Source organism: Lepus europaeus, chromosome 5 (genome assembly GCF_033115175.1).
Source record: "Lepus europaeus isolate LE1 chromosome 5, mLepTim1.pri, whole genome shotgun sequence".
Taxonomy (NCBI): domain Eukaryota; kingdom Metazoa; phylum Chordata; class Mammalia; order Lagomorpha; family Leporidae; genus Lepus; species Lepus europaeus.
The window spans coordinates 111,702,722-111,715,315 of record NC_084831.1 but is presented as its reverse complement, the minus strand read 5'-3'; the positions used below and the strand labels follow the sequence as shown (position 1 = coordinate 111,715,315).

At 41.1% G+C, this 12,594-nt stretch overlaps 1 protein-coding gene across 1 annotated transcript in view; it reads left to right on the top strand.

Annotated features, from left to right (window-relative positions):
- Window positions 1-12,594, top strand: part of GDAP2 (ganglioside induced differentiation associated protein 2) — a 74,458-nt gene that overhangs the window by 21,517 nt on the left and 40,347 nt on the right. The window contains exons 4-7 of the mRNA XM_062192057.1: window positions 370-523; window positions 1,424-1,512; window positions 7,193-7,269; window positions 9,336-9,495. Of these exons, the coding sequence (XP_062048041.1) occupies window positions 370-523; window positions 1,424-1,512; window positions 7,193-7,269; window positions 9,336-9,495 (480 nt within the window). The remainder of the gene's footprint in view (window positions 1-369; window positions 524-1,423; window positions 1,513-7,192; window positions 7,270-9,335; window positions 9,496-12,594) is intronic.

The window sequence follows — 12,594 nt, the reverse complement described above, 5'->3', positions numbered from 1 at the left end:
GAATCCAACCATGCTTTTCAGTATAGATCAGCTTGCCTCCCACTGCTTAGCCCGTTTCTGCAAGCAGTTAAGGGTCTCTGCTCTGCTAAGTCAGTTACTGCGAGTCCATTGACTTTCCGTCTTCCAGAATTTTGGTGATGCTTATCTGTCCCATGTTCTCTCCCATCCCCTTTGTCTATGCTTAAGCCTGTTGTATGGCTTCACTGTCAGTTTGGGAGCAGAAAGGAGCAGAGATAAATGCTTGTGTTCAGTACATCTATTTTAACTGACGTCTCTCAAAATTCTTAGTACTTTACCTATTATGCTTTGATTTGTTGTTTTCTTTCTCTAGTATCACCCCACTTAATGTATGGTTCCCACTGTTCCCAGGTTGCCGAACAGGTGAAGCCAAATTGACAAAAGGATTCAACCTGGCTGCCCGGTTCATCATTCACACAGTGGGACCTAAATATAAGAGCCGCTATCGCACAGCAGCTGAGAGCTCCCTGTACAGCTGCTACAGAAATGTACTTCAGCTGGCAAAGTATGGTCTACTCATTTCCTGAACTTGCCATGCCTTACATTGTTAAAAGCCTTAGTGTTGTTTTTTTTTTTTTTATTCATTTATCTATTTGAATGACAGAGTTATACAAAGGGAGGGAGGGAGGGAGAAATCTTCCATCTGCTGGTTCACTCCCCAAAGGGCCACACTGGCCAGGTAAAAGCCCCTATTTTAAAGGTGAAACCTACCTACTGAAGTAAAATTTTAAGGAACTTAGGTAGTTTAGGAAGACCTTAAATTTAGGAAGACCCTCTTCAGGCTTAAAACAATAAAGCAGATTTGAGTGACTTGAGAATTAACCTATTCCCTTTTTATTTAGGCTTTAACTTGAAATAATATGTCCCCTAAACAATTAAGTTACATATTAATATGATTATTAAGTGATGCAATTAGATTAGCTGTCATAATGAGTTTGTTGAAGAGATAGGGAAGAAGGTGAGCTGCATTTTGAAGCTAACTGTAGGGGCTGGTGCTGTGGCACGACAGGTTAACGCCCTGGCCTGAAGAACCGGCATCCCATATAGGGGCCTGTTTGAGACCTGGCTGCTCCACTTCCAATCCAGCTCTCTGCTATGGCCTGGGAAGGCAGTGGAAGATGGCCCCAAGTCCTTGGGCCCCTTCACCCACATGGGAGACCCGGAGGAAGCTTCTGGCTCCTGGCTTTGGATCAGCGCGGCTCTGGCCATTGTGGCCAATTGGGGAGTGAACCATTGGATGGAAGATATCTCTCTCTCTCTCTCTCTCTCTCTCTCTCTCTGCCTCTCCTCTCTCTGTGTAACTCTTTCAAATAAATAAATAAATCTTTAAAAAAAAAAAAAAGAAACTGTGTATTCCTGTGTGAGTATCATGAATGCAGTGCAGGTTTTGTGTTTCTGTTTGCAGAGAGCAGTCAATGTCTTCCGTTGGATTCTGTGTCATCAATTCTGCAAAACGAGGTTATCCTTTGGAAGACGCAACACACATAGCGCTTCGTAAGTAATGTTGGAGGTGCGGTATAAAAGTGAGTCTTACAGTTTTTTTTATCAAATCAAGTAGTTCTAGCCAGAGAAGATTAACTGACTAATTGACTAATTGATGGTGGCAGCCTGGAAGGAAGTGTCTATTGAAGGATTACAGATTTCCCAGCTTCCTTTCTTGAGTTGATATTTTTGGTCATTTGAATAAAGGCTTGGAAAACTTAACTATGGAATTGGAAAATTATTCTGACACAAGAAGTATGGCCAGTGCATCAGGTAGTTGAATTAGGATTCAGAATAGCCCTAGTTGTCTACAATAGTGCAGTCAAAACAGATTTCATAATATCGTGTTTGTATGGCACTTTGCTTTTTTTAAACAGCAGCTCTCACGTATAATATTTGAATATAAAACTTTGCATTTATGCTTTAGAAAGACTGATCTCAATCAATATGAGCCAAAACCTATACGACATTCAGCTTAAGAAAGACCATGACCTACCTGTATTACAGTTAGGTTCAGACCACATCTCTAGTTTTGTAGGTAGTTCTGGATATCGTAGTTCATAAGACATTGACAGACAGTTTGAGATATTCATGGTGTCCCTCCTAAAGGAGAGCCGGTATCTATTAAATGTAGTGTCCCTCTTCACATGTCTAAAGGAGTGTTGTTGCCAGCTTACTCTGTGCTGCATTTGCCACGCAGTGGTTCTTGGCCTCAGGCAGCAGTGTCATCATAAACTACTTTGAGCATCCAGTGAAAGAACACTGCGTGAGAATGCACATAATTACAGAACTTGCACACTATTTCAGGAGGTTTGCAGGTGCTCGTAGGATTGTAAATGATTCCAGAAGGCAAATCTAAGACCAAGTTACAAAGAAGGAGATTTTGGTCCCTTTGGAGATCAGACTGACGATTACAGGAAGCATTTTGGTAAAATCCTTCTCACTGGGAACATTCATGCAGAGCCTCCTTGACCACCTGTGGCAGATATTGTAGAAAACATTTATCATTTGTAAGGGAAACCATCCTAGGTCATCTTTGAGACCCAAATTTAAAGACAAACTGAGTATCATATCTACCCAAAATTATAGAGTTCTCTGAATGTAAAAATTATTATTATACAACCTAGAATTTAGTGTGAGGGACCTATTGTGTCTTAAATAGTCCTTTTAATTATAACATGTCTTAAAAATGAATATCTTTACTACTTAAGGATTTTATAATATGTATACATATATGTAAATATGTAATAGTTACAATTTATATGTATATATGACAGCTTTTTTTAAGGTTTAATTTTTATTTGTTTGAAAGGCAGAGTTAAAGAGGGAGAGGGAGAGAAGAAGAAAGAGAGACAGAGAGATCTTCCATCCACTGGTTCACTTCCAAAATGGCCACAATGGCCAGGGCTGGGTCTAGGCCAAAACCAGGAAACTGGAGCTTCTTCCAGGTCTTCCACATGGGTGCAGGGACCCAAGGATTTGGGCCATCCTCTGCTGCTTTCCCAGGCACACTAGCAGGGAGCTACGTTGGAAGCAGAGCAGCCAGGACTCGAGCCTGTACCCACATGGGATGCAGCTTTACCTGCTACACACTAACATCAGTCCCCTCGACAGCTTCTTGAAAGGCAGGGATCTTAACGTTTTCATTATTGTATGAATGCTTGAGTTATGGTATTTTCAGGGGCCCAGCGCTGTAGGGTAGTGGGTAAAGTCGCCGTCTGTGGTGTCAACATCGCATATGGGGCTGGTTCAGTCCCGGATGCTCTGCTTCCAATCCAGCTCCCTGCTAATGCACCTGAGAAAGCCGCCAAAACTGGCCTGAGTGTTTGGTCCCCTGCACCCACATGGTTGACCTGGAAGAAGCTCCCGGCTCTTGGCCTCAGATCTTCCCAGCTCTGGCCATTGTGGCCACTGGAGAGTACACCAGCAGATAGAAGATTCTGTGTGTGTGTGTCTTCCCCTCTCTCTAACTCTCTGCTTTTCAAGTAAATAAATCTTTAAAAAAAAATAAAATAAAAAATATGGTATTTGCTTAAGAAATATAAGTATGTATTTTTTAAATGGGCAGAAAAATTGGATTTAATTTCATCAACAGCCCTTGTTTTAGTGTGATGTCCATTACACAATTAAAAGATTCAGGGTTATAGGACCTAGAACTTAGATCCAGGCTTTGTGACTCTTAAGTCTGGTCACCTGTTAGATTAGTTAACTCATTATGCTTAGAAAAGACCCGTGTTATACCTTGCCTGTCTTCTAAATGGTGCCTTTCCCAATGAAAATTCCTGCCTTGATATTACTCCTTCTTTCAATGCTTTCAGCAAATTTTGATGTTCTGATTCCTCTTATCCCTTTCCCTATCATCTCATAACTTCTATATTTCCTTTCTTGTTAAAGTAATTTTAAAGAATAGAAATTTAGGAGAAACAAAATTTTCCATCCACTGGTTCATTCCCCAAATGGCTACATCGGTCATGGCTGGACTGGCCCAGTCCAAAGCCAGGAGCTAGGGAACCCATCCAGGTCTCCTATGTGGGTGGTAGGGACCCAAGAACCTGGACCATGTTCCACTGGTTTCCCTGGCACATTAGCAGGGAGCTGGATCAGAAGTGAAGTAGCTGGGACTTGAACCAGCATTCCAATTTGGAATGCCACTATCACAAGCAGTGGTTTAACCCACTGCAACACAACACTGGCCCAGGAGCATTGTTTTGTATGGAAAGCATTGGACAGAGAGTCAAGAAGATTGCTCTTTGGTCCCAGATAAATCACTTAATATAGTACCATTGGAGAGGTCAATTGAGAGTGATGGGTAATAGCAGGTGAGGATCAATAGAGGATATAAGCGACTCTGTTGAAGCAATTTCTAGGAATTTAAGTGGCAAAAATGAAATATATAGCTCTCAGAGTGGTTTCATTAACTTATATTTTAGAAGACCCTGTTGATCTATTACAGATCTTATTTTGGCACCTTAAATGTAGTAAATCCAATAGCAAAACTGTAGCATCTCATTTTTTAAAATGCACAAACACACACATAGAGACAATGATGCTGCTTTCTTGAATACTTTCTCAAGCATTTAAAAACAAATGCCTGTACATTATTGTATCATATATGGTCCAGAAGCAAATCTAATGATAAAACACTTAAGTCCATACTATGAAAAGCATTCTTTTTAAACTGTTATCAAAATTTACTTCATTTGAAACCTAGTACTTATATCTTCTTGATAGACACATTGAGATTTTTTTTCTATTTTTAGTTAATTTTTATTTAGTTAATATTTTTAGTGCAGTTCAGTTTTTTCCCAGAAAAAAAAATATCTATATTTAAATAAATGGATTTATTTTAGTCAGCACAAATTTGAGTAACTACTGCTGTTGTATTAGGTTCTTTGCTGAATGCAAGAGGATACAGTGGTATAAAAAAAAAAAAAGAAATGAAGAAGAAAATGAAAGTTTTTGTTCTTCTGTTTCCAGGTTGGGAATATTAATGTCCCATATGTCACTGTCACCAGTTAAAGGGTAGTCACTAAACTTTAAGCATATGACATCAAGGTTGAAGGCAGAGAATAGTGTACAGAGAATAGTGAAACTTGAAAGGAATGGTATTCACTAACAGTGTGGACTAAAGTCATGTCATCATCTTTTTCCCCTCTTTTTGTAGAATTGCCTTTGTGTATGAACTCTGCTGAGAGAATACAGTTTCGTTACTACTTGACATTGTATTTTTTTTTTCCCAAAGGAAATACTGCAATTATCTCTTGCAAAACTGCTATGTGAGAATGTTAAGACTTGGTATAAACATAGATAGAATAAACGAAAATCCCATTTTGAAAGCTCATTTTTCAAGAAGTATTAAGGAAGACTAGAAGGAGAAATGAAAAATAAGTTACCACCTAACAGAAGGAAAGTTAGGAATGTTTATTTCAGTCCTTCAACAAATTAGTTTGCTCTGTTAAATCTTAAATTAGGATGTTGAACAAGACAGGCAATATGTATATAACCAGAACCATGGATTACTGACTCTGTTACTAGTTACTACTTACTTGTGAATGATTGCATGTCATATCCCTAAGGTATGTTGTGTCTCAATTATAATATCATATTAATGTAAAAAATGCTTTACTTTGAAAAGTTCACATCCTACCTGTTAAATGTTTTGAGAAGTTTACAAGTAGAAAGATGTTCAAAAGATACGTATTCTTCTCCATCAATTTACAATGAATTATGTCCCAACAAGCCAGTGGTTAGTGAAAAATGCATTAACACCCAATAAACCCATTGAAGAGTAGAAAAATTGTAAGTCAAACCCAAGCCATCATAAGTTGGAGACTGTCTGTATAAGAGGAGCACAGGAAAGGTAGAGTTGCGCCCAGGGGGATGGCTTTTGACTAGATCTTGAAAAATGAGTAGGAATTCACCAAGGGAAGGGAATGGTGGAAGAATGGTATTCTAGTGAAAGGCAGGTAAGCAGCATGTTGTAAGTACAGCAAATAAACATATTTAGTTAAGACCTAAGTTATACAGAAGGAATAGTCGGGACTAGGACTAAGGAACAGAGTAGAGGAAGGTGGTTAGTTGGGGGAGAGGGGGAATATAGAGAGTCATGCTAGAGACTGAATCTTAATGCATAAGCTGTGCAGAGCTGTTCCACTGTTTGGTAAGAGAGGCAGCATAAGAAGATAACTCGACCAACAGTGCATGTGTAGACTTAGAAAAGAAAGAAACTTGGAGCACAGGTCAGAGCTTATTGCTGATGTCTGTGTATACATTGAGAACCTGAAACAGCTGGAACAGAGAAGGAATGATATTAGGAATAGTAGCGATCTGGTTGAAAGATCATGGGAAGCACTTGAAAATACAGGATGAAGGAAGAGTGATTCAGGTAAAGGAATAGCTTTTGGACAGGGGAGAAGATGCAGGTCAGGATTTGGACCTGTGGGCATCCGGTTGGGACACATTGACTTTGAGACCTGTGATCTGGGTAGATATGTCCAGTAGGCAACAGGAATTCCGGCCTTTTGTTCAGAAAACAGGATACAAATATTGGAGAACCATCATCATTTGAGGGTGATAACACCTAGTCATCAAGTAAGTGAACTAAGAAGAATATGTATCAAGAAAATTTTAAATGTTAAGGACAGAACTCTGGAGGACAACATTTTAAAAGGGTAGGGTCATGGGCATTACAGACTAATGCAAGTTGGGAACTGAGAAGGCTGCTAGTTCTTAAAGCTATTGGAGATAACATGAAATTAAGAAAACATAATTCAGCTTTGGTTTGTCAGAGGGTGTAAGGCTGAGAAGGGCACCCAATACTGTAACTGAATGCATGGGAAGACCCTTGTGCTGGGTCAGTAGGCCCTGGGAACGGAGCATGTGCTGGGTAAGAGAGAAGTCTGCAGTCAGGGTCTGGGAATAGAGCAGGAAATAAAGTTCCTACGGTTGTGAGGCCTTCATTCTGCTGGATAAAGAGGGGAGAGCAGAGAGGACACACCGTACACAAGGAACTCCACAAAACAAGTCAGAGAGGGATTTTTATGTAGGCTGCTTTGAGACGATCTCACCAGTAGAGTGTCACTGAGCAGAGATCTGAAGGAAATGAGCAGGGATTTGTTACAGAAACAAAACTTGCAGTTTTTTTCCATGTAAATTGTTATTTATTGAATAATCCATCTATTCTTTTTCTTAGGCACTGTAAGGAGATTTCTAGAGATTCATGGAGAAACCATTGAAAAGGTCGTATTTGCTGTCTCTGAACTTGAAGAGGTATTTTGATAATTGTAGTATAAATCTTATGTTTTCTTTTAAATGTTTGCATTTGTCTTATACATACTGAATTTCTAGCAGACAAATCTTGATTATCTATGTACAGATTTCACAGTGGGACTTAACCATCATTCATTGAAGAAGATTATTTTGGGAAGTAAGAGTCAAGAAAGAGTATTCATATTTTTCACTGCTAAGTTGTCACTGTAAGTGGAGTCTCACACAGTGCAGGTGCTCTGCTCTGCTCCTTCTGTTAACTCTCATGGCATCACCTTGTCACCCAAGCCACAGGTGTCTGGGCAGCATAACTAGAAACGACCGTGTTGGGAAATTTGTGGTGCTCCCTGACCTGAAAACAAGTGCTAGGCCAGCTTAGGGGCTGGTGTTTTATAAATTGTGAAATTTACATGTTTTTGTTATATGTAATTAAGGTTAGTATGTTTCAGTTTAATTCAGAACCATTTTAGAAAAGCAGTTCTTTATTTTTGTCTTATTAGGTTTTATTTAGTCTTAGAGTGCTCTATCATATTTAGCTTCTAATATTTCCTATTTGTATCTCTGAACAAGTTACTTCATTGTCTGTGCTTTGGCAAAATAGGAAAGAGATTCTGTCTATACAAATTATAAAGAAAATGTTTCTGGCCTTCATACATAATTTCTTCAAAAATGATGCAAGAGGGGCCAGGTTGTGGTGTAACAGGTTAAGCTACTGCCTTTGATGCCAGCACCGTTTGGAGCCCCAGCTGCTCCACTTGCAATCCAGCGCCCTGCTAATGAGCCTGAGAAAGAAGTGGAGAATGGACCAAGTACCTGGGCCCCTGCACCCATTTGGGAGACCTGATGAAGCTCCTGGCTCCTGGCTTCAACCTGGCCCAGCCCCTGCTGTTGCGGCCATCTGAGGAGAGAACCAGCAGATGGAAGATGTCTCTTCCTTTCTCTCTCTCTCTAACTCTACCTTAAAAAAAAAAAAAATCTGCAAGATTGTGGACAACACAAGAAAACTGATGGATAATGATTTCTTTTATTCTTTATTTTTGACAAGCAGAGTTAGACAGTGAGAGAGAGAGAGACAGAGAGAAAGGTCTTCCTTCCATTGGTTCACCCCCCCAAATGGCTGCTATGGCTGGCATGCTGTGCCGATCCAAAGCCAGGAGCCAGGTGCTTCCTCCTGGTCTCCCTCCCTATGCGGCTGCAGGGCCCAAGCACTTGGGCCATCCTCCACTGCTTTCCCGGGCCATAGCAGAGAGCTGGACTGGAAGAGGAGCAACCAGGACAGAATCCGGCGCCCCAACCGGGACTAGAATCCGGGGTGCTGGTGCCGCAGGCAGAGGATCAGCCAAGTGAGCCACGGCGCCGGCCAAGGATAATGATTTCTTGAATGATCTTATTGTCCTTCTATAAGGTGATTTCATCATTCTTATGTTTTATGATTTTAACTTAGTCTTTTTTTCAATTAACACAATATTTGGTGAGTAGTAATGAGTAAAAATAATTTCTAGGATGATGAAAAAGCAAAATGCTTCAAGATATATGAAAAATAACACTGAACACCTAGATGTATCCTGGGTTTATAACTGAGTCCAGTGGACTCATCCATTTGGAAATTATAAGGTAGAATAATTTTATTCTATTTATTTAAAAAAAGAAAGAAGACTCAGAGAAAGAATAAAAGCCTTGAAATTGCAATCCCTCACAAGTAGAGATGTGAAAAAAGAGAAAAAATCCCTCAAAAACAAAGCCTGTGTCATGTGCCTTAATGCACACTGAGAGTAAGGAGGTCTCATCACAGCCAAGTCTTCCTTCCAGGCAGCCCCCTCAGTAAGTGAAGGTATCCAGGTTCAGTGAGCTGGAGTTGCCAGCATCATGTCACATTTTACTGGACTAGCTACCAAAACGCAGATCTTTGATACAAGAACCAAACGGCACTAATCAGAGCTCAGGAGAGGTAAGGTGTGTATTCCTGATTGACACAGGCTGTGGTTACAGTGTTTGAATAGCACCCAGACTGCTCAGGCCATTCCTTCTCTTTGTGGTTATTTACAGAATGTCTTGCTTTTCTGACACAGGCTACTTACCAAAAGCTGCTACCTCTGTACTTCCCAAGGTCATTGAAGGAGGAGAGTCGATCATTGCCCTTCCTACCTGCAGATATTGGAAATGCAGAAGGGGAGCCTGTGGTACCTGAACGGCAGATCAGAATCAGTGAAAAGCCTGGTGCTCCGGAGGGTGAGTTCTAGAGTTCTGCCTTTCTGAATTTCCCTCATGAGGAGGCAAAGGTACTGATAAAACATCACCACCAAGGAAACAGGAAGTTCAGCTTCATCTTTGGGAAGCTCTCTGTTTGCAGGACTCAGATTCCTAGTCCTGAGAAGATTTATTCTTTAAATTAAAAATTTTTTGAAAAATATGTCTGGGGGCTGGCGCTGTGCTGTCATGCCATGTGGGCACTGGTTCAAGTCCCAGGTGCTCCACTTTGATCCAGCTCTCTGCTATGGCCTGGGAAAGCAGAAGATGGCCCAAGTCCTTAGGTCCCTGCACCGCATGGGAGACCTGGAAGAAGCTCCGGGCTCCTGGCTTGGAATCAGCCCAGCTCCAGCTGTTGCGGCCATTTGGGGAGTGAACCAGTGATGGAAGTCTCTCTCTCGCTCTCTCTTTTTTTCTCTCTCTCTTCCCCTGCCTATGCCTCTATGTAACTCTGCTTTTCAAATAAATAAATAAATCTTAAAAAAAAATCTGTCTGTGGGCATGTAGGTAGGTAGACAAATACTTCCCAAGTCCGTGTTAGGCAATGAGGATTCAGGGCTGCATGTAACAACATTCTTATCCTAGTCTCCTACAAGACGGTAGTGTAGCATGTAATATTTGAAGTAGTTGAACAGTGTCCTCCAAAAGCTCTGCTTAAATTAATGGCAAGAATACAAGCCATTCATTTTGTCTCTGTGGGTGGTACCCTCAATGTAGGTCACAGTAGTAGTTACAGCACGTTAGGCTGGAGCCTTTCCGAATCCTGCACAACAGCTTGTCTGATCATCACCCATACACGTTCAAGGTCAGAAATCCCTCAGTGGAGACCTGCCTCACGGGCTTTAATGCTGAAACTTAGCTTGAAGTCTACCAAGTTAGGGAATGACTGTGAAACTACTAATGTGAACATTTCTTTTAAAAATGAGTATCAATTTAAAATCTGTGGAAGAATACATGACTGCTTTTTAAAATTTTTATTTATTTTATGTACTTGAGAGGCAGAAAGAGTTCCTCTTCACTGGTTCACTCCCGCAGTTATCCACAACAGCCAGGGCTGGGCCAGGCCAAAGCTGGGAGCCTAGCCTTCCATCCAGGTCTCCTGTGTGGTGGCAAGGATCCAGCTACTTGAGCCATTACTCGCTCAAAGTGTGCATCCTCCACTCCATTTATCACCATATTGTTTGAAGGTGAGTGGAACATGCGATCCCCTTCCCACCTGCTACCACCAAACTTAAAATGATACTTGAGACCAATGAAGAATGGTCTAAATGAGAATAGAAGAGTTTGTTAAGGAACCTTGCGTATAGCATTCCAGACTAGGGAAGACTGGTGATCTGGGCAGAAACTGTAGAAACATTTTTTCCATGTGAGGTGGTGGCAGCAAGGGAAGGATTGTATAAATTTAATTTAATAAGGAAATAGGGTAGGAGCTGTTTTTTAATATTCTTTTATGTTTGGTTTATAAGTTAACCCCTCAGGTGTCCTGCTGGCCTCTCCAACCTTATCAGAAACACCTGTGGTAGCACTTAAACTTTATAGTGACACTAGCTAGGCTGGCAGGTAGTCAGTGCCCCTCTGAGAAACAGAAATGGGCTGCCATTGTAGCATAGCAGATAAAGCTACCATATTGGCACCAGTTAGTGTCCTGGCTGCTCCTCTTCCAATCCAGCTCCCTATTGAAGGCCTGGGAAAAGAATAGAAAGATGGCCCAACTGCTTGGGTCCCTGCACCCATGTGGGAGACGAGGAAGAAGCTCCTGGCTCCTGGCTTCAGCCTGGCCCAGTCCCAGCCATTGTGGCCACTGGGGAGTGAACCAGCAGATGAAAGATCCTCTCTCTCTGCCTGTCTCTCTTTTTCTCTCTCCTTCTCTGTCTCTCTCTCTATCTAGCTCTGACTTTCAAATAAATAAATAAATCTGAAAAACAAAAGAGGTCAAAGTGAAGGGATGAGTTGTGAGATGGCATTGTTAGAGTTTGCTGTCAACCTAGTATAAAGACTCATATCAGATGTGGCCGGGGAGGCTTATAAATGATCTAGCATTAGGAAATGTCTGTGAACCAAGCTTTGCCAGAGGGACACCGGGTACTTTAAGAGACCCTCCAATAGAGTGGATCCTTGAACTAATGCCCAGAGTCATTTGGAAATCCTCACATTTGTGACCACCACTGTGTAATTTCTTCTCCATAAAGTACATTTAGTGTGATAAGGAGTAGGGAACAGCAAATGCTGGGCAGTAGGTGAGATTTTTAACCAATCCTCAGAGTACTTCACTTGTTTTCACTGCTCTGAAAAAATATTTATTCATAAATATTTTCAATTAATATATTAAGTCTGTTAAAAATAAATTTCTCTTAAGAGATTGAAGAAATATTATGATTCACAGGTACATTTTAATGAAACCAAACCTTTCTAAGTTGTCGGCCCATCACAGTGTGAGGAGCAATGAAGTAGGTATGGGGAGGTCCCGGCTGATGGTGAGCCAGGCTGGAATTCAAGTGATGGCGTTGCCTTGGGAAGTGCCCCGTGATTTAAAGTTTGTTATTTTATTGTTGTTCTCCTTGTTAACAGGTCTCATAAGGCAATGGGCCCTAGGCTAAGAGATGATCTCCTAAGGGAGTGGCTTCTGCTACCCAGATTCACATTTATCAAACAGACACATCAGAAAATTTGCTTATGAATTTGAAGTGAGAGCTGTAGCTGTTTCAGAATAAAATGATTTTGTTGGTTTGACCATAGAAGAAAACCAGGGTCCTAAACTATAATTAACATATTTCCTAGTGAGTACACGTTATTCCCTGTGATGCTGGTCCATCTGTCTTCCTGAGGACTTTACCTGACAAAAGGGCTGGGGTTTAGGTGCCAGTCAAGTGCTCCCTCCTTGCACAGAGCTCTAGGACTGCTTCCAGACATTAATTCTTTATCCATCTCTTTTGTTAGATGCTGTGTGGCAGAGCTATCTCTTGTGAGCCCAAGTGCAGTCTAATTACCATGTGTAAACTCAAACGTAGTCTAGTTACCTCTATCTTTTTGCTGATGATCACACTCTACTTTTTTCTTCCTAAAGCTACACCCAGGTAGCAT